The 27,923-nt window shown below is 45.3% G+C and overlaps 1 protein-coding gene across 1 annotated transcript in view; it reads left to right on the top strand.

Annotated features, from left to right (window-relative positions):
* TNMD (tenomodulin) overlaps positions 1-27,608 on the top strand; it is a 136,269-nt gene extending 108,661 nt beyond the window's left edge. Inside the window, exon 7 of the mRNA XM_030208713.1 lies at positions 27,181-27,608. Coding sequence (XP_030064573.1) covers positions 27,181-27,390 — 210 coding nt within the window. The 3' untranslated portion in view covers positions 27,391-27,608. The remainder of the gene's footprint in view (positions 1-27,180) is intronic.
* Positions 27,609-27,923: the final 315 nt, after the last annotated feature.

Below are 27,923 nucleotides of genomic sequence, written 5' to 3'. Positions count from 1 at the left end.
CTGCCCGGTTACCGCCGAGTTACCGCAGGAGCCCTTACCGCCACCTCAATGGGTGGCGGTAATTCACCCCCCCCCCCCCCCCCACACACACACACACCTCATGGCCACATGCATGACCATTTTGTTTTTAGGGGCTTTTTACTCGCTGCAGTAAAAAGGGTCTTGGCACGCGGGAAAAACAGCCCTCACCACTACCGCAGGTCCCTTTTTACCGCAGCTTGGTAAAAGGACCTCAAAGTTAGGACAGCAAAAAGTCTGTCCTAACTTTATGTGCCAAGTTAACTGGGCACCAGTCTGAATACTGGCCATTGCCTGATTCATTTCTGGATCAGCGCATATACCCAGATATTTAATGCAGGGAGCTGTGGGCTGAATAATCCTTTAAAGTACAATAATGGCTAAAAATGAAAAGTCCTTTTTAAGCCCCAGTTCCTTAAAAATATAGGCCTTCCTTTAAAGATAACAGTTTGAGGCTATTTCAGAGCCACAGCAGTGGTAGCAAACATCTTTAAAATTCTGTATGCTGACACCTGGTGCTATTTAACCAGCCAGAAATGGCCACTGACCAGTTAAGTAGTGTTTTGGCACTTAACCGCGAATATTCAGCATGAGATAACTGGTTATCTTCGCTGAAAATTCACTGTCAGCGCCAAAATGTTAACCAGTTATATTGTGTGATAACCAGCAATATTCAGCACTGACCAGCAAAATTTAGTTGGCAAATCAGACTGTATAAATATTTTTGCCTGCTAATAACTGGCCAGTGCTGAATATTTGCATGGCCGGTTAAGTTAGCACCAGCCAAAAAAACCTCAGATAGTCAATGCTGATCACCAGAAATTGCCCAGCATTAAATATTTTGTGTCAGCACCAACTGCTGCACAAATACAGGCTGCCTCTCGCCATCCAAATATCGGCCCCATTGAGGTTTTGAATTAATATATTTTAAGAAGTTTTATCTTTATTTTAAGTTGCCTGATAAGTAAAATGATTTCAATAGGTTTCTTCCAGAGCTGGAACCATATTCAGAATAATACCTATTACTTCTACTTATCATTTCTATAGTGCTACTAGATATACGCAGCACTGTACACAATCACACAAAAGATGGTCCCTACTCAACAATTCTTGCAATCTATTCAAGAAAGACAAACAGGAAAACTAAGCTCACTTCCGTTGTGAACAATGTAGATTATCATTTGGATCATGCTTTAAGCTTACCTTACTAGTATAATGTAATAGTAATGAGTTAATACGAAGGGAAACTTTTACTTGCTCTAAAAGAAAAACAGCATTTTTTATTTGTTTTGAGAAATGTGGAACAATTACCACAAGGATAGACTGTAGTCAAAATAATCTAGTAGACTGGACAGCCAAAAATCACAATTTCACACTGCTTTAGATTGAACCGAAGACTGACTTCAGACCTGTTAAGTAATGGATAGAAAAAATCCTCCATCTGATCCATGGGGTGCTGTGTATCTGCTCTTTGAACTGCACTGGGCTCTGCAGTTCAGTCCCAGATGTTTCCACCCTGCCAGCAGCAGGAGAGAGGGGACAGAAAGATCACAGGCAGCCAATAACTCACTTTTTGAAAAGGCTGAAGCAAAGGAATGGGCGAGAGGGGTGTGGAGGAAGGGGGGGGGGGGTCTGTTCTGCACAGACCTTTTTCTTCACACCTCCTCCTCAGAACTGCTTTCTTCTGAATTAATAATCTCTATCAGATAATAAAAAAGTTTGCAAAATGTTTTGGGTTAGAAAATTGGAAATGGTGAGGCTTCTGGATAAACAGCATGTAATAAATGGAGAATGGGAAAATATAAAGAGACTTTGGGACCATGGTATCAGTAGCCAATAGTGTGAGTGATCACTTTGACTCATCTTGCTTGGTGTTAGTTGAATATTAAAATGAGTATTCGGGGAGGGGGGTGAGTTCAAAAATGTGTTACTACTGTTGATGTTACATGGCTGGACTACTGAATGAACAAAACAAAAAAAACAGCACCACGGGCCTTTAAAAATGGAACACAGTTCTTTAATGAATGAGCCTTGACAAAAAGACCCGACACGGGCCGTGTTTCGGTGACTAGCACCTGCGTCAGGGGTCACAGTGATGACGTGGAATACATCCATTTTGATACAGAAAGTGAAAGTGCCTTGGTGCTTTGTAGCTTTTACTACATGAGACGTGGGGTAAGGAATAATATATTGTAGAGGAATATATTCGAGTTATTCCCCAAGTTTTCCACGTCATCACTGTGACCCCTGACGCAGGTGCTAGTCACCGAAACACGGCCCGTGTCGGGTCTTTTTGTCAAGGCTCATTCATTAAAGAACTGTGTTCCATTTTTAAAGGCCCGTGGTGCTGTTTTTTTTGTTTGGACTTTAGTTTGTACTTTGTTCCCTCTCTTTTGTTATATCCTGGACTACTGAATGAACCATGGTGATCCAGAAATTGTTAAATGCTTATTCATAAGTAAAAAAAAAAAAATTTAAATAGTTCCCTAATCTGTTGCCTCTGGTTTGGTTCAGTATCATTTTTCTCATTATTTGCCCTTTTCTCTGTTCCATTTTTTCATTTTCTGTCTCTTTTCAGTAGCCCATTCCTTTTTCTTTTGCATTCCTTAGTAACATAGTAGATAATGGCAGATAAAGACTTATATGGGCCATCCAGTCTACCCAACAAGATAAACTCATAGCATATGTTATGGTACAATATTACATATGCATACTTCATCCTGATTATCTTTGCCATTTTCAGGGCACAGACCGTAGATATTTGCCCAGCACTGGGCTTATTCCCCAACTACTGGAGCTGCCATCAAAGCCCCACTCCAGCCCATCTGTCCAACCATGATCAGGGCACAAACCGAAGAAATCTGCCCAGCACTGGCTTTATTTCCCATTTACTGGAGTTGTCATCTAAGCATTGCTAAGTTTGTTTGGTTCCATTTTCTTTCCATACAGGATTCGTCTGTATTAATCCCATAGATTTTTGAATTTTGTTACGTTTTCTATCTCTGCCACCTCTGGTGGGAAGGCATTCCAGGTATCTACCACCCTCTCCATTAAAAAGTGCTTCCTGTGACATTATTCCTGTGTCAGATGATATTTGGTTGTTATCAGCCAACTACCATCACTGAATGGCTCACTACTCAATTGAGTAGCTTGCGTAAATTGGCCACACGCACAATTTAACGCACACTACTGGATGTGCCATATATAGAATCCAGCCCTTAAGTGCACATTTCCTATTTAAAATATATATTTTTAGAAGGGGTATGTCATAGGCAGGAGAGTGGGCATTCCTACATTATCTGGCTAGCGTGTTATGATTAGCACACATTAACCGGATAACACAGAGTTAATGCAGGAGCACTTAGAGCCTCCTAAATAGGAGGTGATAAGTGATCTGGTGTTAATTTTTTGCAGGTCTTGCGCGCTAATGACAATGTTAAAGTATGACCTACAAATAAAAATTAAAAATAGCAAGCCTTAAAAAGTGCTGCATTAAATCTGGGCTTAGCACCTGGTAAAGTCCCCTGTTAGAATGCGCTAAGCCCAGATTATAGCGCACTTCATTTAAAGGACTCTTAAGTGGATGCCCAGGGTGGCAGCTTCTAGGGGTGACAACGTGCAGCTACATTCAAGGCAAAACAATAGGTCCTGACATCCGTCCAAAGGCAAGAACCACCAGCATGTATTCTTACTCACAGAGAGGTTAGGCAATTTTCAAATAGACCAGTTAGCTAGATAAATGGATTTTGGGAATTGTCCTTATTACTAAATGTCTACAGAACAAAGTATGATGTCTGTATTGCACAGGGTTGTTTTGGAGAGCGTATTATTGGGATAATCATAATTGTTGAGTTTAATTAACAAACTTTTGGGGACATAGGGTCAGGGACTTGACAGTTAATTGGATGGAGGAGGAAGATGAAGGTTTGCCTAGAGAGCCTAATATCCTTGCATCAACCCTGACTCTTCTGCTTTTCTCTTTCTTCCTTCTCACCCTTGTTATCTCTTCCTGTTCTTCCTATCCACTCTCCTGTCACCATTCCTCCACCTCTTTTTCCTACAAAATAATCCTAGATTACTATCTCCCCTCAGTTCAGGATCCTTTCCTTCTCTATTTCCTTCCATCCCTGTTTCTCTCTCTTCCCGTCACCCTCCTCCTCATCCCCTACCTTGACTCTCCCTCTCCCCATCTTGCTCTCTCTTCCATTGCAAATCTTGCTGCCTCCACTTGCTCACATTTTTATAAGAGCTTCTGTTCGTGTGTAAAATAGGCTGCTTACACCCTTTTTCCATTCTTAGTCTACCATTTTCATCACCCACTTTCTTCCACTTTATGCACACTCTTCTCCTTCTTCTCTTGCTGTCGTCTCTCTCTAGCCCCACTCCTGTTTCCTTTCACTCCACATTCTTGGTCTCACTTCGATCTCCCTCTCTCTGACACACACAAACATATAGCCTCTCTCCTCTTTTGGTACTCCCTACTGTTACCACCCCTCTAGGCTGGACTGTAGTGATGTGCTCCCAGATATCTGATTGTTGTAGTCGTGGCAAATATCCAGGGAACACACACTCACAGCCGAGGGAGTGGAACAAATAAACTAACCTCGTCCTTTACTCTCAAAGAATAAAGGAGGAAAAGAAGCTAAATTCAGGATTTGTTCCTGAACTGGAAGAACCGCACCTTCAGATTTGCAAATTATCTTTTTCTTTATTGAATACAAATGCAAACAAATTTTCATTCAAATAAACTCAAATTCACAATTAGTGTGTGGCTTAATAGAACTGCAATAACATATTCAACATTCAAATGTAGTTTTACATGTATACCCTTAACTTTTTCTGTTTCTTTTAACAAAATCCCCTAAAAAGGCAGAAAAGGACCTTTTCAGATAAATATTTAAATTGTCTTTTTATCAAAATCAGATATTTGTTTCTATACTCTTTCCTTGCTATTGATGTCAGAATTTGAGTCTTTATGGGTATTATGGATGTTTGTGCAAGGATCTCACTTGAACCCAGAACACTTAGGCAAGTCCAGAAAACATGGATTTTTTTTTTATATTTGATGTTGTTCTGTTCTTTAGTTTTCCCTTAAAATGTTGTAAACCAACAAAAAATGATATGTCCTTCAACACCCTTTGCAAATGTCACTTAGCTGTGGTTGAATTTTTTTTAGGTGAGGTCTTTCTTGCGTTGGAGCTCAGCCGGAACCCTTCAGAGGATAATTCACCGATCTCTTCTCCCTAAACCTCACTTATAAAGAAAATAATCAGGGAAGTAAAACCTTAAACTCCCTGCTTGTCCAGGAACTGACTCCACTCTGGTGACAATTAATTCTCAATACTGTGGCCACACTCTCTAATTGAAATAAAATAAGTTAAAGGAGTACTCACTTCACAGCCTATTTCTCACTGTTGTTTCCCTATTCTAAAATGATCCAGCAGGCTTCAGCACTGCATTCGGAACCATCACACAGTAACACATTCCATATTCAAATGGTGATTCAACATTCCATCTCACAGACTTCACATAACAACATAACATTTCCCTGCACAGCTATCAGATCAATCTGGAGAATACAGCACACTCATACAAAAGCAGTGCTTAATCTGCCACCTGACAAGCCTTGCACTGAACTCAGAGCACTCGCAAACAACACACCTTTTCCACAGACACAGCCTAATAGCTTCTTTCTCCAAATAACAGATTTACCTTCAATTTCCCCTTAATCCCCCTTTAAATTCTAGCACATTTCTTTCCCTGACACCCTTATAGTTTCTCTCAGTATAATTACTAACAGAAATCACAGTCTCCCACACTCCTGTGTCTCAACTGTTTTTCCCTATTCTAAAAAGAGTAGGCAGCCATGTGTCCACTTAATACCTTAGCATACAGACTCACATTCCACAAAATTGTAACTCACTTTTTATCTCTTGGAACCCAGTTCTATCTCTGAAACACCCTTCACACTCACCTCAGCTCACTTTCAATATCAAAGTACCCTTTTTCAATGTCACATTTCACTTTAAACTCATAAAATATACTTTTATTCCTCTTACTTTACACAGACACACCATACATTTTTCTTTTCCAGACTTCCCTTCTCTCTTTGCTCACCAGTCTCCCTAGCAACTCACCCCCCCACAAGAGGAACATCTGACATCACTCAACCAATCAGCTTGTCAGCTAAAGACTGTTTTTTTTTTCTTATCTGTTTGGTTTAGAATCTTGGTTGTCCCTTCCCCCCATAGAAGTTACTGCAAAACTTCCTATATAGAGAGTTTCAAAGTCAATTTTAACCTGACTTGTACCCAAAACAGCAAGGAACATTTTATAGTACCATCCCCACTTAATCATGGGTTATTTCTTGGTAAAATAAAACCATATTTAAGAAACATCTCCCACTTCCTTCACCTAATTCCATCAAAAATTCCCAAACTAACTTTAAACCTTTTCCAGCCAGCAGCATCCACCAAAACCCTGTGAAACAGGTGGGAAATCAGGAGACGAAAGGCAAATTTTGGTTCCGAACAAGGCAACTTTATTGCTAGCAAGTGAACAGCACCGAGTAGCCTCGGGACACTGTGTGTCATAAATCATCTGACGCTTACATTTATACTTCCCTACTGGGCCTGCGCATTTGGCCCCTTACACGTCATACCTGTCATGCGCAGTAAACATTTGTAGTTCTTACAGTACAAAATTGTAGTCCCAGTACGTACACACGTCATAACACTGAAATGATACTGGCAAGAAAAACGAAACTTAGCAGCTTATTCTGTACACACACAATGCTCCTTTCTAGCACAGGAGATAAGGTGCGGCTCAGGAATGCAGGGGGGTGTCAGCACCCTCCAAGGTCGCCTATTCAGATGGCGTTGCTACGTGCAAGCTGGTCTTGTATAGGCCTTGCAAACTACTGTTACAAGCTATATGTCTAATAGCCCTGCATTCTGTCTGTACATTAGTAAACAGCAAACTTGTTTTGTTAGTAAACAGTAAAACTGGATAAGGCACAAATGTCCATTGCAGTAATAAGGTGTGGCCAAACAGCCAAAAGCAGAGGTAGAGTGCATAAGTAAAAGTCCATCAGTAGGCACAAAACATGAGGTTGTCCTGTTGCTCAGTAGTATTCAGGTAGTACCGGCGTTCCACTCCTTCATTCCCCCCTTTTGATACTTGAACATCCATTCTGGTGGAGAGTATCACCTCCATGAACCCTGAAAAGGAAAGAAAGGACAAGGATAGTTAGCGAGGGAGGCAACAAGCGAGCCCTAAGCCCTTGCACAGCCGTTGGTTGCTTCGCCGGGGTTGAGACGGAGGGCCCCTAGTGGAATCCCCCCCCCTTTGTATCCGGTCTTATGCTGACACAAGGGTAATGGCCCCTTAAGTGACTCAGGAGGTGGTGCACGTCAGCCACAAGGTGCTTCATCGTCAGCTTCATCAGACTGGGGAATGGGGGAGTACATCTGGAGAGCCATAAGCTGGGCAGCAGCACGGCGATCAGCGATGCTTTCCATGGTGGAGCGGAGACACCTGAAAACTAAGGGGAGAGACAAAGGTATTATTAGGCAAGACAGCAAGAACAGGCCACCCATGACGAGGAGGCCTTGCAGGCTCCCGGAGGTTGGGAGCCAGCTGGTGAGGGAGGAAGTCCAATCCCACGCACTGTTCCAGGTTTGGACGGGGACGTGGGCTAGTTTGACCATCCGGTCAGTTATTTCCCTGATGACATGGCTCTGGTCATCAATCTGTAAGCAGCAATTACTGAGGTTAAACTTGCCACACACCCCGCCCTCCTGGGCTAAGAGGTAGTCAAGAGCCAAGCGATTTTGGTAGACGGCGGTAATGAGCTTAGTGTTCTGTCGAGCTAGGATATTGAGGGCCAGGGCCGAATCGTTAGTAAGGATTTCGAGTACGGCCTGTAGGCGAATAATGCGATTCAGCATGTAGATAGGGGTGCGGTAACCGTATGTACCATCTTCAGCCCATGTGGCCGGTCCATAGTAGTGAATGATACGTTCAGGCGGCCACTCGTTGTCCTTCCAGTCTCCAATCTGGACTTTGGGCTTGATGATTGGGAAAGACCGTTTTCGTCGGGTAGGGTTATCAGGCCCCTTTTCCACGTATAGGGGGATACCCAAAGTTTCGCCGACTTGTATGGGCAGAAGGAAAAAACTAGGTCGGACCGTGCCCAAAAGACAGGTACCGTACCAGCGGGTCGGGAGTTGTTCATAGGCCCTGCGTCCGCAGATATAGTAGTAGCCCGCCGGGGCTACCCACTTGAGGGAGGCGTTCCCTCCGTATGTCCATGTCGTGTTCAAGGTGGGTTCTGTCCAGATAGGCTCCGGGGCGGGCAGGTTGTCCGTTTGCCACCAGGTCGTCCGGCTGCCATTATACTGAAGAACCCCCGTACAAGCAGAGTCTCCCACTGGTACAGAGTAACGCTTCGATGGCGCTCGACTAGCGCAGAGGGTACCTATGATATTTGTTCTCAGGGCCCATTCGTACGGCTTCGGCCGTTGGGGAAAGGTAATGTTAGTGGTGTTGAGTGCATCCCATGTGTGTTGTCGGATCTCTCTCGCTTCCCAGGGCCATTGTTCACCCATGTCGGTGCCTCCACAGACGAAACAGTTGGCAATTCCGAGGGAGAGGGCGATGTTTTCAGCCAAATTGAGGAACATATTTCGGGCTTCTGGGGAAATGGGGAATTTAGTCTCGGTCTGCTCAGCACGAGCAATTTCATCAAATACGTCTTGGTAGCCGACAACAGTAGTCTGGTAGTGCGTAGGAGGCTTCGTTTCGAGACTCTGATATATGGTAATATATGTCAACGGATCCATTCCTCCGCCGTCAATGCCGAGGCCCCACGTTCCTCTCCAGGGCATGTCGTGTCCTCGGATGGGCCAGTCTAGGGACACATAGTTACCAGAACCTCGACGAAATTCGCCCAGGCCGGCGCATCCGGCATATCCTCCTCCCGTATAAGCACATACTCGGTCCCAGCCCGAGGCTCGAGTGTCGCCGGCGCATGGGAGCCACACCCACGGGGAGCAGCATCTCATGTCTGGACTGAAGGGGCAGACATACTTGTGGTCCTTAACGTATGCCTCTCGCCAACTCTGGCTACCACACTTGCGAGACCAAGGGTGCTTGTCCATGGCGGCACAGACGTCGAAGGTGAGGGTTGCTACAGTTTGGATGCCACCGACAAGGATACGAGTAGAATTAATGTAATACAGAATGCCATCTCCCTCGACTCCCGGAGGTCCGGCCACATACGCAGGGAGTCCAACGCTGAGGGTGACATTGTAGTATCTTGGTTTGGTAGGGCTGTGGCAGATAGTGAGATTTCCTTGGAGGCATCTGTGGAACTGTTGGAGGCCATTCGGAGTGATGAGGGCACAAGTCGGGAGAAGCTGGCAATCGCCTTCCGGGGGCTGCGTCTGGTGAATGAGGGTAGTGACTAGGTGATATCCTCCCTCTATACGGTGGCGCACGAGGCGCAAACATTCAGTGCAATTCAGGCTCAGGGTGGCAGGATGATAGCTCGGAACTGCACACAGGAGAAGGAAGATGGTCAGCATTATATATGTGGTGGGAGGTATCCGAGCTTTTGCAGCAAGAAGATAATGAGGCCCACGATGAAGGCTGCGATAAAGAGAGAGCCAAAAACGCAGTGGGTCCAGAAACTGAGTTCCTGTTGCTGGGCAGGCATGAATCTGGTGGTTCACGTCTTTCTTAGAGTCAGCCGTAATGGAGCGTCAGGATGTTGGTGCGCAGTCCAACGCTTCAGGGTGCTGCTAGTGGGAGCAGCAGGCTTCAATCGGGTCCAATGTATCCACACTGGGCTTCCTGCAATTTTAACAGCGGTGGAGGTCGTTAGGAGAACAAGGGAGGGCCCCTTCCATTTTGGCTTTAGGCAGTCAGATTCATCCCACTCTTTTACCCAGACCTCGTCTCCCACCCTGAACCTGTGCGTAGGATTGGTGAGGACCAAGGGAGCTACTCTTTCAGTGTACTGCTGGATGTCTTGCACTACCTGGTGTAAGGCTCTCATCTGTTTCACTAAGGAACTCTCACCCTGTATCTGCAAGGAGTCGGGAAAGGAGGGTAGTGGTGGTGGCCTAGCATACATCATCTCGTAGGGAGTAAGGCCGGTAGCCTTGGGGGTACACCTAAGATGCAGCAAGGCCAGTGGAAGCAGGTCGGGCCACTTGGCTTTTGCTTCTTGGCAGAGCTTGGCTAGCTGGTTCTTCAGGGATCGGTTAGCCCTCTCTACTACTCCACTGCTTTGGGGTCTCCAGGCACAATGCAACTTCCAATCGAGGCCCAGTCTGGTACTGAGCTGTTGTGTTACTTCACTAGCGAAGGCGGGGCCGTTGTCAGAGTTTATTTGCTTGGGGAGGCCGTATCTGGGTAGGATTTGATGAAGCAGTAGGGAGGTAACTTCTTTAGCCATTTCCGTTCTAGTAGGCTGGGCTTCAATCCATCCGGTGTAGGTACACACGGCGACGAGGATAGCTTTGTAGCCGCGCGCCGGGGGCATGTGTGTGAAGTCAATCTGGCACACGTGGAAAGGGCTGGTGCCTCGGAGAACATGTCCTGGCATAGGGCCGGGCCCCGTTCGAGGGTTGTTCCGGGCACAAGTCGCGCATCGGCTGGAAGCGTTTTTGGTCCACAGGGATAGTTTGTTGATGTAGTAGGTCTTCTCAAGTAAGCGCCCCAGGGCGTCCCTGCCCAGGTGGGTGCGGTCGTGAGCCTCCTTGGCTACCGTCCAGGCCAGGGCTTCGGGTATCCATATGCGCCCATCCTGTAGTATCCACCAGCCATTGCGTGACTGTAGACCCTCTTGTTGGGCCCATTCCGTTTCTTGGGGGGTGTAGATAGGGGTCTCCGTAGGGAGCTGGACGACGAGTACGGGGTCAGGAGGGTGAGAGGAGTAGGGGAGCTGACTTGCCCTTTTTGCAGCGTCGTCTGCCCGCTGATTTCCCCGGGCGATAGGGTCCGTTCTTCCAGTGTGGGCCCTGCAGTGCATCACAGCCACCTTCTTCGGCTTCCATACCGACTCGAGTAATTGGCAGATCTCAGCGGCATTTGCAAGTCCTTTCCCTTCAGCTGTCAGAAATCCCCTCTCCTTGTACAAGGCTCCGTGCACCTGGAGGGTGAGGAAAGCGTATTTGGAGTCGGTGTAAATGTTGACAACTTTTCCTTCAGCCCACAGGAGGGCTCTGGTGAGGGCGATTAGCTCCGCTTTCTGGGCTGATGTTCCGGGTGTCAGAGCCATAGCCTCGATCACATGGTCCTCAGACACCACCGCATAGCCAGCTCTTCGAATTCCCTCTATCACCTGGCTGCTTCCATCGGTAAAAAGGGTGATGCCCCCTTGCCAGGGTTGATCCTTCAGGTCAGGTCTGCTCGAGTGCACAGTGGCCATTACCTCTTCACAGTCGTGGAGTGGTGGTTCAGGGGCCGGAAGGAGGGTGGCAGGATTGAGGTTGGTCGTGTCCAGGATCCGCACCTCCGGATTTTCGCACAGGAGGGCTTGGTATTTGACCAATCGGGAGTTGGTCATCCATCTGGGTCCGTGGCTCTCGAGTAGGCCGCGGATGGTGTGGGGTGTGGTCACAAAAAGTGTTTGGCCGAATGTGAGTTTATTGGCCTCGTGTATCAGGAGACAAGCAGCCGCAATGCTTCGTAGGCAGCCCGGCCATCCTCGTGCCACGTTGTCCATGCTCTTGGAGAGGTATGCTACAGGGCGTTGCCAGGTACCGACCAGTTGGGTGAGGACTCCAAGTGCCAATCCCTTCTTTTCGTCGATGAACAAGTGGAACGGCTTAGTCACATCTGGCAGTCCGAGCGCTGGTGGAGCCGCAAGGGCATCCTTAAGGTCCTGAAGGGCTTTCAGTTCGCTTTTCTCCCACTGGAGATCCTGGCCCTCGAGTTCAGGTCCTTTCAGTTTGGCGTACAAGTCTTGGGTCAGGACAGCAAAATTGATGATCCAAATGCGGCAATATCCAGCGGCTCCGAGGAGTGCCCGCAGTTCCTTCTTATTTGCAGGAGTGGGTTGGTTGCGGATAGCTTGGGTTCGAGGGGGTACCGAGACTCCGGGTTCCTTCTCGGAGGCGAAACCCCAGATACTCGACTTCGATCTCGCATATCTGTGCCTTCTTGCGACTGGCCCGGTACCCCTGGGCTTCCAGGGTCTTCAAGAGGTAGAGGGTAGCTTCAGCACATTCGGTGTACGTTTCACGGGCCACCAACAGGTCATCCACGTATTGAACGACCGGCCCATACTCGTCCTGATACGTCTTCAGGTCCTGAGCGAGTTGGTCGCCGAAGAGGGTGGGGGAGTTCTTGAATCCCTGGGGGAGTCGTGTCCAGGTAAACTGCTTGGTTCCCGTCTGCAAGTCTTCCCACGTGAAGGCAAACAACTTTTGGCTGTCGACAGCAAGAGGGATGGAGAAGAAGGCGTCCTTCAAATCAATGACACTGTACCACTTGGTCTGAGATGGCACTTGGGCTAGGATGGAGTATGGATTTGGTACGAGGGCAACTATGTCGGCTACCTGGTTGTTGACTTTCCTCAGGTCCTGGACGGGTCTGTACTCGGATGTTCCTGGTTTCTTAACGGGCAACAATGGGGTGTTCCATGCGGATCTGATTGGTTTAAGGACTCCCTGTTGAAGGAGTTTCTGTAGATGTGTATGCATACTATGCCGGGCTGCATAGGGGATGTGGTATTGTCCTTGGTTGACAACTTGAGCATTTGGTTTGAGCTCAATCCAGATGGGGATAGCGTTAACGGCCAGTCCGCCGGGGTTCAATTCTGCCCATACATCAGGCACTTCATCCATTATGGCTCGCCTCTGCTGGGCGAAAGGGGTGTTCTGGTCGTAACGGCAGTCGCCGGGTCCTACAGTTGGGGGAACGTGTAGTCTCCATTCTTCTCTTACTGGACAGATAAGTGTCACTGGCCGATCTTCAAAGCGAGCTTCCACTTCACCCGTAGTCTTGAACTTCAAGGTGGCCTGGAGCTTACAGAGTAGGTCTCGACCAATCAAGGGGACCGGGCATCCAGGGATGTGTATGAACTGATGGGACACCATCGTCCCTCCGATCTGGACTTGGCGCTCTTTGAGGAGGGGGGCCGCAAGGGATTTCCCGGAGGCTCCCACAATTGGTATAGTTTCTTTCGTGGCTGGGGCTATGGCAGTGGTGATAACAGATCGCTGGGCCCCCGTGTCTAGTAAGGCCTTCATAGATTCTGTCCCCACCCGAATTTCCACCAGAGGGTCAGTGGGGACTCTGCCCTCCCGGTTTCTTCATGCTGTGCTGTCTCGGGTAGCGTCCACAGCCATCTGCCATTCCCTCCGGTCATCCCGTCCTCTCTCTCTTCGGCCCCTTCCACGGCCTCGCCTAGGGGCCCCCGTGCGGTCGCCGGTCTCCTCCTCTCTCTGCCGGTCCCATGATTCCTCTTCTCTCGGGTTGTCCCGTATCTCCTCTGGACAATCAGCCCACCAGTGTCCTTCTTGTCGGCAATTTGCACACTGGTTACGCCCTATGGGGGACCGCGTTCCTCTTGTTCTCCTGCCCCTCCCCTTTGGTCTAGACCTCATTCGTTCTTCCAGCACCGTGGCCAACACATCTGCCTTCTCCCGCATCCGTCTGGTCGATTCCTTCCGGGCCTCCACCTTCTCCTCCTGGTCGCGATATCCGAATACGCGATCAGCTATAGCTTTCAGTTGGCTTAGGCTCATCCCTTCGAACCCCTCCGTTCTCTGTAGCTTTCTTCGTATATCCGGTGCTGACTGGCTAACAAAACTCATAACCACGGTTGGGAGGTTCTTAGGGTCTTCGGGATTTATCGGGCTGTGCCTTCTGAATGCTTCCATAAGTCGTTCAAGGAAGTCCCCTGGACTCTCGTCCTTTTGTTGGACTACACTGTGGATTTTTCCCATGTTGGTAACCTTCTGCTTCCCCTTCTTTAAGGCGGCCAGGTACGCCTGCTGGTATCGGCGGATAAAGGTTTGGCCTTCGGCGGTTCGGTAGTCCCACGTGGGAGCAGCGATGGGCGCCTCCGTTTCTATTAGGTTCTGTAAATTGGCATGGGCCGGATTCGCATCCCGGATGGCTTGCTCCATATTTTGTTGTAAAAGGCGGCGTTCTTCAGAGGTCAGGATGTGGGCGCTCAACTGCCTAAGGTCTGCCCAAGTTGGATTATAGCTGTATATAATGCCTTCCACCAGCTCTATCAGCTGCTCGGGTTTCTGGTCGTAGGACGGCCCATGGAATTTCCAGTTATACAAATCGGCACTTGAGAAGGGAACGTGGCTATAAACTGTTGATTCGATGGGCTGGCCCCCCCCTTCCGCCGGGTTAGGGGTATAGGTGGTGGACTGTCGAACTGGGAATAAGTGGGAGGTTCCCCCTTTTCGGCTGGACGGAAGGGCCTGTTGCGGACTCGATTGGGGGAACCGAGTAATGTTCTTCACAACCCGTTTACTCTTCCGTGTGGTTGCGAGGCCAGGTGACTCAGGTGAGGCTGGGCGGGACGTCTCCCCGGCATCCGACTCTGACCCGGAAGTCTCGGCGTCAGCGGGGCCTTCTGCTAGGCCCGTAAGGTCAGGGTACATAGGAGCATAGGGCGGCGGCGCAATGTCGTCTTCGTATGCTTCCGCCGTAGCAAGTATCGGGGCTTTTGGAGGCTTCTTCTCGGCCGAACCCTGAACTTTCCCTGCGGTTTTCTTTGGGGGTTTTTTTCTAGAAAGTGTGTTGGTGGTACTGGGCGTAGTTCCTGCCTTGACTCTGGTAGCAGGGGGCGTGGTCTCAGTGGCTTCAGTGCTAGGGGCGGTAGGCCGTATGGGGGCGGTCCCTGCGGCCTTCGGGACGGCAGCGGTTGCCGAGCTTTGGAGAGCGAAGGCATGGGTCGGCAGGGTTCTAAGTTTGGTTTTCCGGCCTTTTCTCTGCTTTACCAACATAAGGGCGGCCTTTTCTACCTTCCGTTGGGCCCAAGCCGGCGGATCCCGGACTACATCCAACCACGCTTCTATGTATGGAATGTCCTCGGGACAGCCTGGGTTTCCCTCAATTATAACAATATTCATGACCGCCGCCACTTTTTCATACTCGAATGACCCTTCCGGGGGCCATCCAGCAATTCCTAGCCCTGGCCACATAAATTGACATCTCTGTATCATCCCGGCCCTGCTACATTTATCTAGGTCGAACACTTCGCTAAAGTGTTCCGTCATTAAATCTAACGGTGAGGACCCACCCCCGCCCATCCTAACCTGAGTGCCAAAGGACAGGTGACGGACAAAAGGGGGAAAGGGGAGGTGGAGGAGTAAGGGGTCTCGTTCCACCAGACACAGAAGGGTCAACACTCGGCCTGACCAGGACGCGGTCGCCCGGCCTGGAACTGCAAGCCCATTCACACACTTTCATACGCCACAAGAAACCCTCCCGTTCGCCGCTCGGTTTCGTCGTCGGAGCCTAGTGAGTTTCGGGACCTAGTCGGATACCAATAGTCCGTATTAGTCACTGGCTAAAAGAGGGTGATCACGCCTCTTCTTCGGTCCTTACTGGGCCGGTCACTACGTAGAGTATACTCGCCTGTCCGCCGGGGTCGCAGGCTGCGCCGTCGTACGCTTCTCTCTGAAATGGAAAAAGGTGCCTTGTCGGAACCACACAGCCCCCTCTACAGTCAGGCGGAGTGGATCGGCCCTCCTCCAGGAGATGGACGCTGAAATCAGCGGTGGCCACTCACCACCTTCTCAGGTGGGGGTCGATGACCCGATCCGACCGCAGTGGGGGAGGGGAAGAATATAATCCGATTCCCCTTTCTACTTCTGTCCCATCTGGGTCGCCAATGAAACAGGTGGGAAATCAGGAGACGAAAGGCAAATTTTGGTTCCGAACAAGGCAACTTTATTGCTAGCAAGTGAACAGCACCGAGTAGCCTCGGGACACTGTGTGTCATAAATCATCTGACGCTTACATTTATACTTCCCTACTGGGCCTGCGCATTTGGCCCCTTACACGTCATACCTGTCATGCGCAGTAAACATTTGTAGTTCTTACAGTACAAAATTGTAGTCCCAGTACGTACACACGTCATAACACTGAAATGATACTGGCAAGAAAAACGAAACTTAGCAGCTTATTCTGTACACACACAATGCTCCTTTCTAGCACAGGAGATAAGGTGCAGCTCAGGAATGCAGGGGGGTGTCAGCACCCTCCAAGGTCGCCTATTCAGATGGCGTTGCTACGTGCAAGCTGGTCTTGTATAGGCCTTGCAAACTACTGTTACAAGCTATATGTCTAATAGCCCTGCATTCTGTCTGTACATTAGTAAACAGCAAACTTGTTTTGTTAGTAAACAGTAAAACTGGATAAGGCACAAATGTCCATTGCAGTAATAAGGTGTGGCCAAACAGCCAAAAGCAGAGGTAGAGTGCATAAGTAAAAGTCCATCAGTAGGCACAAAACATGAGGTTGTCCTGTTGCTCAGTAGTATTCAGGTAGTACCGGCGTTCCACTCCTTCACCTGGAACAGCCCCCCCCCCCCCCCCAGAGCCCCAGGAAAGAAACATTTAATATATGTTACCATATATTACACTACACACTGACATTTTTTATTTCTCTACACTGTCGACCTCACATACACATTTTACTCTCTTACCAGTGGTGCAGCCAGACCTATCATTTTGGGTGGGCCTTCCGAAACTCCTCTCTCCTTATCCTGCATCTTTCTCCTTCTCCTCTGACCTCAGATCCAGCATTAGCTCCCCGCCCATGGCCCCAGTTTACTTCAGCATCTTCAGAGACACACCTTTGTTGTCTGCACTGGCCTCGCAAACTTTGCCGCTTCCAGGAACAGGAAGTGATATCAGTGAGGACAGGATGTGACAGAGGTAAACCTGCAGGGATGATGCTGGCAGTGGAAGTGAGTCGCTGCTGCACTGGTGAAGATGCTGAGGTAGATCAGAGAGGGAGAGGGGACAGTCAGGTCACTGAAGGAGAACTAACAGACCCGGGGCGGGAGAGCGAGCACACCAAGGTGGCTGTCACTGAACTTTTTTGGTGGGCCTGAGCCAAGAATGGGTGGGCCCGTGCTACGTCACTGTCTCTCGGCTGGTTTAAAGTTAGTCCTGAGTTCTGCTGCCATCACCAAATAGCTCCAATCAATTCTACAAAATAAGTTTTGTCACATTTAAACATTTTTTTTTACTTTTCTTCTTCATAGTCATAGGATAATGCAAATGCAGTTAATAGGAAGTTGATTACTTGATGGGCAGTGCAGATTGTGTTTGTTGTAGAAATCTTGCATCAGAGTGAGTTCAGGTGGGGAGACAAAGAGAGAAACATGAATGTCCCTGGGAAGAATAAGAGAAAGATACAAACCTTTCCATTCTGAAAGTAAAGATCAGAAAGCTTGGGAGCAAACTTCTATAACACCCTTAATGGAGGAGAGAGTGTGAGATCTCCCTAAGGAATGTGCAGAGCACAGTATGTATTGCTTTATTTGTACACGTGCAAGACATTTATATGCATGTAAATAGCAGATGGCAGAACATAAAAATAGAAATGATATGTTCTTGCCATTGTTAGGATAAGCTGTTATAAGAAAGTTTGCTGTGTTTTGTGTGGGTTCTTGAAATCCAGTTTGGTGAATAAGCTGTTTGTTTTGTTTTCTTGTAATTGTAGTTGGTCCCTAGGCAGACTGCGGACTGCAGCTCCAACAAATCATAAATATTATGTGGAGGGTGAGATCTCGCCTTATGTTAGGAGTTCTGAGGGGCTGGAGGGAGAGAGACCATCATATTTAAAGGCCCTAATTCACTGGACATACATACCCAGTGTCTCTTCAGAAGTTTTAGGACAGAGCCAGGCACACTTCTACGGTATATTCCAGTGATTTTCAACCTTTTTCACCTCGTGGCACACTTACAAGACACAAAAATTGTCACACCATCAGTTATATAGTTATATATATATATATATATATATAGTTATATATATATATATATATATATATACACACATATATACATAAGTATTGCCACACTGGGACAGACCAAAGGTCCATCAAGCCCAGCATCCTGTTTCCAACAGTGGCCAATTCAGGTCTTTTTTGAGTTTCGGCAATCAGAATTGAACACAATATTCGAGGTGCAGTCGCACCATGGACCGATACAAAGGCATTATAACATCCTCACTTTTGTTTTCCATTCCTTTCCAAATAATAACTAACATTATATTTGCTTTCTTAGCCGTCATCGCACGCTGAGCAGACGGTTTCAACGTATCATCAACAACGACGCCGAGATCCCTTTCTTGATCGATGATTCTTAACATGGAACTTTGCATTATGTAGCTATAGTTCGGGTTCCTCTTTCCCACATGCATCACTTTGCACTTGCTCACATTAAACGTCATCTGCCATTTAGATGCACAGTCTCCCAGTCTCGTAAGTTCCTATTGTAATTTTTCACAATCCTCTCGTGATTTAACCACTTTAAATAACTTTTGTGTTGTCAGCAAATTTAATTACCTCACGAGTTACTCCCATCTCTAGATCATTTATAAATATGTTAAAAAGCAGCGGACCCAGCACAGACCCCTGAGGAACCCCACTTTCTGCCCTTCTCCATTGAGAATACTGACCATTTAATCCTACTCTCTATTTTCTATCCTTTAACCAGTTTTTAATCCACAATAGAACACTACCTCCTATCCCATGACTCTCCAATTTCTTCTGGAGCCTTTCATGAGGTACTTTGTCAAACGCCTATTGAAAAGCCAGATACACAGCCAGCTCACCTTTAGCCACATGTTTCTTCACCCCTTCAAAGAAATGTAATAGATTGGTGAGGCAAGATTTCCCTTCATTAAATTTATGCTGGCTTTTGGGCTCATTTTCAAAAGAGAAGGACGCCCATCTTTCGACATAAATCAGAAGATGGACGTCCTTCTCCCAGGGACGTCCAAATCGTTATAATCGAAACCTAATTTAGGACACCTCCAACTACATTCCGTCGCAAGGACAGCCAAAGTTCAAGGGGGCGTGTCAGAGGCGTAGCAAAGGTGGGACTTGGGCATGCCTAACACTTGGATGTCCTTGACCCATAATCGAAAAAAACAAGGACGTCCCTGACGAACATTTGGACGTTTTCACCCAGACGTGTTTTTCTTACGAATAAGGCACAAAAAGGTGCCCAAAATGACCAGATGACCACCGGAGGGAATCGGGGATGACCTCCCGTTACTCCGCCAGTGGTCACTGTTACATTTGTGGAGGAAACAGCAAGCCCTCCAAAACCCACCACAAACCAGACTGTACCCTCATCTAGGTGCCCCCCTTCACCCGTAAGGGCTATGGTAGTGGTGTACAGTTGTGGGTAGTGGGTTTTGGGAGGATTTTGGTGGGCTCAGCACACAAGGTAAGGGAGCTATGTACCTGGGAACAATTTATGAAGTCCACTGCAGTGCCCCCTAGGGTGCCCAGTTGGTGTCCTGGCATGTCAGGAGGACCAGTGTACTACAAATGCTGACTCCTCCCATGACCAAATGTCTTGCATTGGGATGTTTTTGACATGGACGTCTTTGGTTTCAAAAAGATTTAAGGATTTGGATGTCTCTGACGGTATTTTCAAAACGAAAGATGGACGTTCATCTTGTTTTGAAAATATGGGTTTCCCCACCCCTGGATTTTGCCATTTTGCAAGGACGTCCAAATCACAACTTGGATGTCCCTTTCGAAAATGCCCCTCTTTGTCTCATTAATCCATGCTTTTGAATATGCTCTGTAATTTTTTTCTTTAGAATAGTCTCTACCATTTTGCCCGGCACCAACGTCAGGCTTACCTGTCTATAATTTCCTGGATCCCCTTTGGAACCTTTTTTAAATATCGGCATTACATGGGCTACCCTCCAATCTTCCGGTACCACGCTCGATTTTAAAGATAAATTACGGCAAGATGGCGTCTGAATAGGACGTGTGTGAAACAGCTCCTCACTCAACTCCCTCTTGCTGTTTTTTTTTCCTTAAAAATACATTTCCATGCCCAAGAGACGGGGCAAACAGAGGGCTTACCCTGCTCCCTCTGCAAGACAGGAATTGGGACCGATGGACCGTTTCACTGTTCCCAGAGTAGAATTGACTGGGCAACAACCCTTGCTGCAGGAGGGATCGATGAGAGGAGAACCGACCTACCTGCCTGAGGGAGAGACCACTCTGAGCCCAGAGGAACGGAGTCCTCCTTCGATGCCGGCAATGCTGGCAGACCAGAGCCCTGGATTGACTAGACCCGATGAGGAGATGTCTGATCTGGGAGCAGGGGCAGACTCTGCTAGCAGAACGCCAAGTGCAGCAGTCCTGGTGGTTACTGCTGAGAATACCGAAGGAGCAGGAGTTGAATCACAAGAGAGCAAGACTGGCTCTAAGAAAGGAGCTCAGGAAGAGGTAACATTGAAATTATTTCCTAAAAAAACAGAGAAAATAACCCTAGAAAAAATTTGGGATGCTTTGGAATGTTTAGAAGATTCTTTAACCCAGAAACTATCTCCAATAGTTAAAGTTACTCAATCAAATCAAGCTAAAATAGCAGACTTGGAAAAACAGTTGGAACAATCTAAAACTTTTGAACAAACAATTATACTTGAAACAAATCAAATTAAAGAGAGTCAAATAACTTTAATAAAAGAAAATGTATACTTACAGAGGAAAATAGAAACTTTAGAAAATTTACAAAGGATGAAAACATTGAGATTTATAAATTTTCCTAAAGTTCCAGCAGTGGCTCAAGAAACCAAGTGAGCACATAATACCATCTATGGAAACCCCATTTGAGGAGCTAAATTTGAATTTATCACAAACAATTGAAGATGAACTATGTGGAGTACAACCTGCTACATTAATTATAGACTTTGTTCTACAGCCGGATCGGGACTGGATCTTGAAAACTTTCTTTAAACATAGACATGAAGTCTTTCTGAATTGCAAAGTCAAAGTATTTCCTGATATTGCTAGACAAACTCAGAAAAGACGTCAGTCTTTTTTGAAACTTCGTGATCGTGTATTGTCACAGGGGGGAATTTTCTGGCTTAATTTTCCTTGCAAATGTGTTGTTAAATTTCAATCAATTAAATATGTTTTCTTTGAGAGTGATCAGTTAGCAAAATTCCTGGACTCTAGACAAGAACCAGCCGTAAACTCTCTTGTGCTTCCTCCATTAGTATCTACTCCGTGATAGGATAAGTGGGAACATGTTCTACTCATTTTTTCCTATGTTAACCAATTTTTGAATTGTGCCTTGCCTACAATTGTGGACTTTAGCAGTAATTATCATTTAATAGATTTTCTTTATAAAATATTTTCTTGTATGGTATGGTAATACTCCTTTTCTGTACAAGTGTATCTTGTAAAACTCATTAAAATTACAAATAAATTAATTTAAAAAAAAAGATAAATTACATATTACTAACATTAGTTCCACCAGTCCATTTTTCAATTCTATCAGTACTCTGGGATGAATACCATCTGGTCTAGGAGATTTGCTACTCTTCAATTTGTCAAATTTCCCCATTACATCCTCTAGGTTTATAGAGATTTCATTCAGTTTCTCCGACTCGTCAGCTTTGAATACCATTTCGGACACCGGTATCTCTCCTAAATCTTCCTCGGTGAAGACTGAAGCAAAGAATTCATTTAATCTCTCCGCTATGGCTTTGTCTTCCCTGATCACCCCTTTTACCCCTGAAGCTTTGGAACAGATTGCCTTTGGAAATTCAGAGAATACCACAATGTTTTTTAATTGTAGTTCTCCCGAATGAAGGAATTCTTGTTTGTAATCCGCTTAGAATATATATATTTTTTAGCTTAACGGAATATAAGAACCGCATAGCATAGCATAGCATAAAAGTCGGGAACTTTAATAGACTGTTCGTGCATTTACTATTCCACCATGCCAGATTTTATTGCACAACTTGTGGGGTCTCTAATAAGCTATTAATGAGCTGTCAATTCTTAATGCAAATTAAAGAATTATATACAGAGGAGCCACTGAACCTTGAGGCAAGATATGCCATTAAATAAATTATTCCCCTTCTCAGTAACTATCTTTACCTGGCTAGTGCTCTTCAAGTCCAATTATTTACCTTTTATTTTATCTGCAACATAAAAAAAGGCAAAAAGCTTAAACTTGGAAGTGCTCAAAACTCACAATTTGATTTGATTTGAATTACTTTTTCTACTGCGTAGCATCAAAGTATTAAAGCAGTTTACAAAACATAAAAGAAAATACAATGGGGTTATTTCAATGTTTTTTAAATTTATGTGTTCAGTGAAGTTTGGTTGATGCCATCATTGCGTTGCTGTAGTGAAGCTTAGCTTCTGATTTCGCTTAAAGCTGATCAAAATAGTAGCAGTGCAACAAACTACAAAGGCTGGACAGACTTCTTTTACATGTTCTGTAGGGATGATGAATGACTGTCCTGTATATGTGCTTTTGCGCTACTGGAGCCTGTCTTGTGGGAAGAAATAAACTTTGAAGCTTTGCCGAAGCAACTTGCTCAATTTGTTTTAGAGACCTAGCTTCATTATGTAATGGGGGTCAGTACTCTGCAGTGCTGTAGAGGTCATCAAAATATGAATTTTGAGTACTTTAATTTAAAACCTGTCTTACAGTAGACACCAAATATTCAGTGGAGATAACTGGTTATTGCCTGCTGAATATTCACAGTTAGCCAGTTAAATGATATTTAAGTGGCCATTGCTGACCAGTTAAATAGCACTGAATATCGAAGGGATTGTGTTTTTATATGAATTAAGGAGAGCTATATGTTAAAGATTTACTCCTGCTTTAAGCCAGAACAAATATAGTTCAGGCAGGGAATCCAAAGAGGCAAATTAAAAACACATATCTAGGTGACTTAGGAATAGGAGCAAAGGCAGAGAATAATCTAATTAAGAGAAGTATAAGTTCTAATTAAGGTAAGTATAAGTAGATAAACTTACTGCTTCCGTTCAATATCTTTGCTCTGATCCTTGGAAGTAAGCTGGAGCATGTTTGAAAAAAATCGAGTATCCCCTTTTAGTAGAGATCTGCATTTCTTACCCTGCATTCAGTCCATTTAGGTGCCTAACAAATTTTACTGCATAAAAACCAATTGCACACACCTGAAGGAGCAGCCTAATGGTTGAGAATCTGGGGAACTGGGTTTGATTCCCACTGCAGCTCCATGTAACTCTGGGCAAGTCACTTAACCCTCCCTTGCCCCAGGTTTAAAATAAGTACCTGTATATAATATGTAACCTGAAAGGCAGTATATCAAAACCCACCCCTTTTCCCTATAGCCACAAATTGATGCATATATAATCAATTGGCATGCATAAAAAAAGTTCTAGTGTGCATTAAAGTTAATGTATGAAACCAACTGAAACATAAACTACCTGATCATTGGGAAGAACTTGACCATGCATATTCCTAACTTTCAGGATAGTAGATTTTTGGAAAAACCCATTATTTAATTGAAATTTGCCTCCTGGAGGCCAAATCAGCTGGGAGAAATTACATACTCTACATTCTATGCTAAATGTATATGCTTTGATATATACCATAACTCTCATTGCCAGAATCTGTGGAGGTTTTTTTTCACTTATGAATTAATTGGCTCACAACCTCTTGCTTTTCAGATTTGGTCTTGTTCCAAAATCAGAGAAGCACCATTCATGCCAATAAGCATATTGGCGTAAATAAAGAATAACGACCAAATGTTAAATATTATAGCATGTTTCTACTTCCATCTACTGACTTTGAAAAGAGTTTCTCAAAGACACATAATATTAAAACATTTTTGACAAGTTGCTATTGCAATTAGGCCAGAACTGCCGACAGAGAGCCCGCATAGTATCAGATTATCCCAGCAACTTCCAAAACAATTATTTCATAGCTCTCTTTGATCTGTTTACTCTCACACACAGCCTGTTTTAGCCATGTCTGAGACATTAGAGGAAAAAAAATCATTGGCAGGAGGACATAATTGCAGCTTCTGAATAATCATCATATACCAGGGGCTCACTTAGTTCCAGGGCTAAGCTGCAAGGACTACCTGCAAACCCTGGCGTGGATTCTATAATAGGGGAAGGAGTTATTTGTTTCAGTTGCAAAGTAATACTTTGTTGGAGAAAGTACTATCCAACAAAGTAGAGAAGGGACATAGGCCAACCAAATACACGTAGGACTCCAGAGATAGAATAAAGATAGTAACATAGTAGATGACGGCAGAAAAAAGACCTGCACGGTCCATCCAGTCTGCCCAACAAGATAAACTCATATGTGCTACTTTTTGTGTATACCTTACCTTGATTTGTACCTGTCCTTTTCAGGGCACAGACCATATAAGTCTGCCCAGCACTATCCCCGCCTCCCAACCACCAGTCCCGCCTCCCACCACCGGCTCTGGCACAGACCGTATAAGTTTGCCCACCACCATCCCCGACTTCCACCAGTGGCTCTGCCACCCAATCTCGGCTAAGCTCCTTAGGATCCATTCCTTAGGAGCTTAGCCGAGATTGGGTGGCAGTGTCTTACAATAAAGACATCTGTTTATTCTACCTCTGGAGTCCTACGTGTATTTGGTTGAACTACGTCCCTTCCCTACTTTGTTGTACAGACTAGCATATAGCCAGATCAGCACCTAAATCATAATTAGTGTCTATTAAGTGCTTGTTAGCTCCAATAATTAAATCATTGGAGCACATTAACTAGTTATTTTGGGCACCGATCTGGAATTCGCGCCCAATTTTGTTGTCGAAATTTGGGTGACCTTTATAGAATCTGGGGGATAGTACTTAGTCAGGATTTTGGCATATATGCACATATGCTGTAATTGTCTATTGCTTATGCTTGATTTATTCTTACTGTACACCGCCTTGAGTGAATTCTTTCAAAAAGGCGGTAAATAAATCCTAATAAATAAATAATATATGCTATTACTCTAATGAGTCTCATGGGTAATTGGGGTGTAACTGTTAGTGTATACTTTATAGAATTATCCTCTGTGGGAGCACTTCTACAACTGAGCGCATCAGTTTAGGTAGCCAAGGATGTATGGTAGGGGCCATAAGAGCCATCTCTGTGGGTGTTTGAGTACCCCATTATTGAGTAAATTCCTTGAGTTTGTCTGGGGAAGGGTTAAGCACCCCATTCCCTCTGAAACGTTGGTTCCTATAGTAGGGGCCTATTCTGTAATGACACCTGGATGCCCAATATCCATTTTAGAATGCTAGCATAACCTGGTATTGGTGTGCCTAACATTTACACACCCATGCTTAGACCAGCCATACAGCTGGCATAAGCGTGGGTGCCGAAATGCTGCAGGGGCATGTGTAAATTGCAGTACTCTATTAGTTTCATATGTAACTGGGTGCTCTGCCCATCTGTATGCCCCCTTGCATTTACACACCACACAGGCACCCTGCTGGCACTTTCTTGCACTTTCTTGTGTAAGTCTGCACTTACATCTATGAATGCTAGTATTCTAGACATTTACATGTGCAGGGGGCACATGAATGTGAGCACCTAGATTATGGAATTGCCCTTCCAGAAAATGCACTATATATTGTTGGCACTACTAGAGACAGATAATCACTCGGGGTCCTTTTACAAAGGTGTGCTAGTGTTTTCAGCACGTGCTAAAAATAAGCATATGCTAAATGTTAGAGTTGCTCATATATTTCTATGGCCATTGCTAGTGTGAAGCATGAGCTAATGATTAGTACATATTTGTAAAAGGACCTCTCAGATAGCAATTACACTGGACATGTTTGGCTAAGGGTATGAGAGTAACCAAAATTTTGGCCTTAGGTTCTAGCTAGGCTGTCCACAAGAAAGAATTATGCTAAAGTAAAAATAGATATTATATATATCTATATCTACGTATATCTATATATATATATATAAATAGCAATATGACAAAGCAATACACAAAAATATACTGATTATTACACCTATCTATCTATCTATATATATATATCTCTATCTATCTATCTATCTATCTATCTATAGATAGATAGATAGATAGATAGATAGATAGATAGATAGATAGATAGATAGATAGATAGATAGATAGATATGTATATTGTACAGGGGTCTGCTTCCTCCGCACTGGGTTGGTACCGGCAGCCCTGTTAGGCTCACAAGTGGCTGATAAAGAACAAGACGGCCATTTGGACTTAGGGCCACAGTGTTTTATTCTCACAAAAAGGGTTCAGGCCGGGTTCAAAACTCCAGCAAACATTCAGTTCCTTAACAGTGCAGGCCCACTTCCTTTGCACTACCTTCCCCTCTTCCTCAGAAGGGCTCAGTAAAAGTTCAGCCTGCTTGTCTGTACATCACAATAGTTCAAACAGTTTCACAAACAGTCTCTTCAAATGAAAACAATACTCAATTCACCTGTCCTCTTCACAGCACAGAGGGGACCCTGTAATGAGCAGGGTTGGCAGTTTTCCTCCCACACACAGCACCGCATCTCTGTGGCCTCCCATACTGCCTTCATGCGCTGGACAGGGCAGTGTTTGTATTCTCCCAATCCATGGTAGCTTGCTCTTCCCCCCAAGGAAGCTCCAGTGGCAGGCTCTTTCCCTCCTCTACGTACTCCATGACCCTGAATGAAGTCAGAAGCACAAATGCAGAATACATGTTTTTCTTACAGAAAAGATGGTTCAGGTTGTAACCAGGCTACAGAATCCATATTGGTTCAGAAAAGATGGTTCAAGTTGTATTCAGGCTTCAGGCTTACGAAGGGTGAGATCTAGGGAAGCATCCCTACAATATGGCCCTAACTTTGATTGTCTATATTGTAAAAGCATCACACCCATATGGCACATGTTCTAGTCTCAAATGAAAAAGACAACTTGAATGGGTAATGCAAATGAAGAATAACATGACTTAACAGAGCTGAGTTAGGGACCTAGCACTGAGTGCACCTTCAATATGCAGTGCATGACTCTAACCAGTGTCATTAGTCCATCACTTTTGTGAGTTCTAAAATTTAATCAGTTCTTTTTGGAAGCCTATCACACAGCACTATTGTTTTTGTAATAGTCTGGTTCTGATTTTGCCTGACTTTTTATTTATTTATTTTTTGTTCAAGAGTGAAGTTGGACTTGAGCTTGATTCCATATTCGACAACAGAGGATTCTGCTGTCACAACTGTCGACGTGGTCAAAGATACTGTCGGCGGGTGTGCGAACCTCTGCTGGGCTACTATCCATATCCATACTGTTATGAAGGAGGACGTGTTATCTGCAGAGTCATCATGCCATGCAACTGGTGGATTGCACGAATGTTAGGGAGAGTATAAGAGAGGCAGCTTTCTTTTATATTTGGTACAGAGGATTAAAAGTAGCATTTAGGGAGGTGCATTCATTTGAAACATTTCCCATGTCATTTCATGCTGTTTTTTTTTTAACCTGGAATGACAGGAAAAAGCCTAAAATGTAGAGGGTTTTGTATGTGTGTGTGTGCATGTGTGTGGAATTCGTTGCCATAGAATATGGTAAAGGCAGTTAGCTTAGCATGGTTTAAAAAGGGTCTGGACGGCTTCCTAAATGAAAAGTGCATAGACCTTTATTAAATTGGCTTGGGAAAATCCACTGTTTATTTCTGGGATAAGCATCATAAAATGTATTGAGCTTTTCTGGGATCTTGCCAGGTATTTGTGACCTGGATTGGCCACTGCTGGAAACAGGATACTGGGCTTGATGGACCTTTGGTCTGTCCCAGTGTGGCAATACTTATGTACATATGTACTTATGAGTGTGTGTGTGTGTGTGTGTGTGTGTGTGTGTGTGTGTGTGTGTGTGTGTCATCAATAGTGTGCACTATTTATCAATA

Source organism: Microcaecilia unicolor, chromosome 7 (assembly GCF_901765095.1).
Source record: "Microcaecilia unicolor chromosome 7, aMicUni1.1, whole genome shotgun sequence".
NCBI lineage: Eukaryota > Metazoa > Chordata > Amphibia > Gymnophiona > Siphonopidae > Microcaecilia > Microcaecilia unicolor.
This window is presented reverse-complemented; position numbering and strand designations above follow the sequence as displayed.